At 42.3% G+C, this 3,159-nt stretch overlaps 1 protein-coding gene across 1 annotated transcript; it reads left to right on the forward strand.

The window, feature by feature from the left end:
• The first annotated feature begins 1,544 nt into the window (after positions 1 to 1,544).
• On the forward strand, positions 1,545 to 2,792 carry LOC125784404 (uncharacterized). Its single transcript, XM_049467878.1, has one exon. The coding sequence runs from the start codon at positions 1,545 to 1,547 to the stop codon at positions 2,790 to 2,792; it is 1,248 nt and encodes a 415-aa protein (XP_049323835.1).
• The last annotated feature ends 367 nt before the right edge of the window (positions 2,793 to 3,159 follow it).

Here is a 3,159-nt window from a genome sequence, read left to right on the forward strand (position 1 = left end):
TACAGTAAATTTCAATTTCCATTTCCACTCTGTTTGTGTGCATGTTTAGTTTTCTGCAGTTAATTAATATATATATATATATATGGCGGTTCAGTGTGTTGTATTGAGTGGTGGTTGAGGAACAGTGGTGGTGACGGAGCCGCCGGTTCCCAGAGCAGATTTACGGTGAGAACCCAGCTGAGAACAAACAGCCAGGAAGGGGCTCAGGATGCTCCCAGCATACTAATGCCCCCAGCACACTCACCAGTACACAAACCAGTACACACACTCATACACCAGTACACACACACAAAGTAGCATAAAGTTATCCAAAAGCAGTGTGTAAGACTGGTGGAGGAGGAGAACATGATGCCAAGATGCGTAAAAACTGTGATCAAAAACCACCAGGGTTATTCCACCAACTATTGATTTATATAAATATTGATTTGTTATGAAATCTATATTTTTATAGCAAAAAATAGAAAATAAAACTTGGAAATACCTCGGAGGTGTGTTTGGGGTCGTTATCGTGTTGGAAAACTGCTATGTAGACCAGTTTTCATAGAGAGGGGATCATGCTCTGCTTAAGATTCTTACAGAACGTGTTTCAATTCAGCTGCCCAGTGCCAGCAGCTCTCATACAGCTCCAGACCATGATGCTACCACCACCATGCTTAATAACCATATATCATTTTATATTCCGGTTTGGACACACCTAAAATTCAAACTTAAAATAAGCATAAAATACATCAAGTAGTTATTTTGCACTAAACATTTTTATTTATTTAGACTAAAAAGTTTAGATTTTTGTATAAAGTTTTCTTTGTGTCTTAATTTTCATTATTTTAAAAAGTTCTGCATTGTAGATTAATACCAAACTCATCCAAACTATGAAGAAAATTATGCATAATGATTTATAAAAGAAAAAGTGTTAAATAAAACAGAATATGCTTTATATTTTACATTCCCCAAAGTTTTTTTTTCTGTTTTCTGACTTTTTTTTTTTTGTCAGCTTTATGAGTTAGTCACCTGCAATTCAGGCTTTCAGTTAACAGCTGTGCTGAACTCTAAATTCTTGAATAGCCCTATTTAAATAACGTCCTAATCCATAACATGGCAGAAACTACTTTTTAACTTAAGAAAAAGTAAAGAAAAGTATCAAATTAATTTAAGAAATGAACGTTAGTCAATCTGAAAGTCAATTTTAAGAAGTATCCTGAAGTGCAACGTTATAATGGTGAAACTGGCACTCATCAGGACCATTCCTAGAAAAGGAAGAGCAAGAGTTTCCTCTGTTGCACAGGATGCTTGTTTTTTGTTTAACACTTTTAAGTTTGATGCCATATTGTCACGTTTTTGCCAAGGTCTCTTGTGAGGTCACTGCTGCACTTGGTGATCCGTGCTAATCCCGATGCCAGTTTCCCAGCTCTGATAATCCTGTTCTCAGAGGGCATAATGGGCGAGGATTAGCCTGTGGTGAGCAAGAACGATGCCGCCTGCTCCTCTGTTAGCATTGCTGGAGGCTTTAAGCAGAGCACAAGTGCTTCAACTGTCGAGAGCAGATGATGAGTGGCTGTCTGGTGCAAAGCCTGCCCACCAAAACCCGCCAAAACCAGCCAAAACCCTCTAAAACTCGCCAAAACCCACCAAAACTGACCAAAACTCACCAAAACCCGCCAAAACCCACCAAACCCCTTCAAAACCCACAAAAACTCACCAAAACCAGCCAATTGCCACCAATTCCCTCCAAAACCCACCAATTCCCTGCAAAACCCACCAAAACCCGCCAAAACCCACCAATTCCCACCAAAACATGCCAAAACCCACCAATTCCTGCCAAAACCCACCAATTCCCTCCAAAACCCATCAAAACAAACCAAAACCCGCCAAAACCCACTAATTCCTGCCAAACCCAAACAATTCCTGCCAAAACCCACCAATTTCCATTAAAACTCGCCAAAACCCACCAATTCCTGCCAAAACCCACCAATTCCTGCCAAAACCCACCAATTCCCGCCAAAACCCACCAAAACCGGCCAAAACCCACAATTCCCACCAAAACCAAAATCCGCCACAACCCTCCAAAACTCGCCAAAATCTTCAAAAACCCTCCCAAACCCATCAAAACTTGCCAAAACTCGCCAAAACCCACCAAAACCCACAATTCCCACCAAAACCTGCTAAAACCCACCAAAACCCGCCACAACCCTCCAAAACTCGCCAAAATCTTCCAAAACCCTCCCAAACCCATCAAAACTTGCCAAAACTCACCAAAACCCACCAAAACCCTCCAAACCTCTCCAAAACCTGCCAAAACCCACCTAAACCTGCCAAAACCCTTAAAAACTCGCCAAAACCCTCCAAACCCCTTCAAACCGCTCCAAAACACACCAAAACCCACCCAAACCTGCCAAAACCTCCAAAACCTCCAAAACCCTCCAAAAATCCTCCAAAACTCGCCCAAACCCTACAAAACCCACCTAAACCCACCAAAACCCACCAAACCCCTTCAAAACCCACAAAAACTCACCAAAACCAGCCAATGGCCACCAATTCCCTCCAAAACCCACCAATTCCCTGCAAAACCCACCAAAACCCGCCAAAACTTGCCAAAACCCACCAATTCCTTCCAAAACCCACCAATTCCCTCCAAAACCCATCAAAACCCACAATTCCCACCAAAACCCGCCACAACCCTCCAAAACTCGCCAAAATCTTCCAAAACCCTCCCAAACCCATCAAAACTTGCCAAAACTCACCAAAACCCACCAAAACCCTCCAAACCTCTCCAAAACCTGCCAAAACCCACCTAAACCTGCCAAAACCCTTAAAAACTCGCCAAAACCCTCCAAACCCCTTCAAACCCCTCCAAAACACGCCAAAACCCACCCAAACCTGCCAAAACCTCCAAAATCCTCCAAAACTCGCCAAAACCCTACAAAACCCACCTAAACCTGCCAAAACCCTTAAAAACTCGCCAAAACCCACCTAAACCTGCCAAAACCTCCAAAACCCACCTAAACCTCCAAAAACCTCCAATACAGAGTTATTATATTCACTAATACCACTTTACTACAACTTTACTACTGTACACAACACAAGCCTTATGTTCACCATGACCAGAAGAAGCTCCGCCCACTTCTCTACTACAACACAGAGTTACTATATTCACTAATACCA

This window comes from Astyanax mexicanus, chromosome 19 (assembly GCF_023375975.1).
Source record: "Astyanax mexicanus isolate ESR-SI-001 chromosome 19, AstMex3_surface, whole genome shotgun sequence".
Taxonomy (NCBI): Eukaryota; Metazoa; Chordata; class Actinopteri; order Characiformes; family Acestrorhamphidae; genus Astyanax; species Astyanax mexicanus.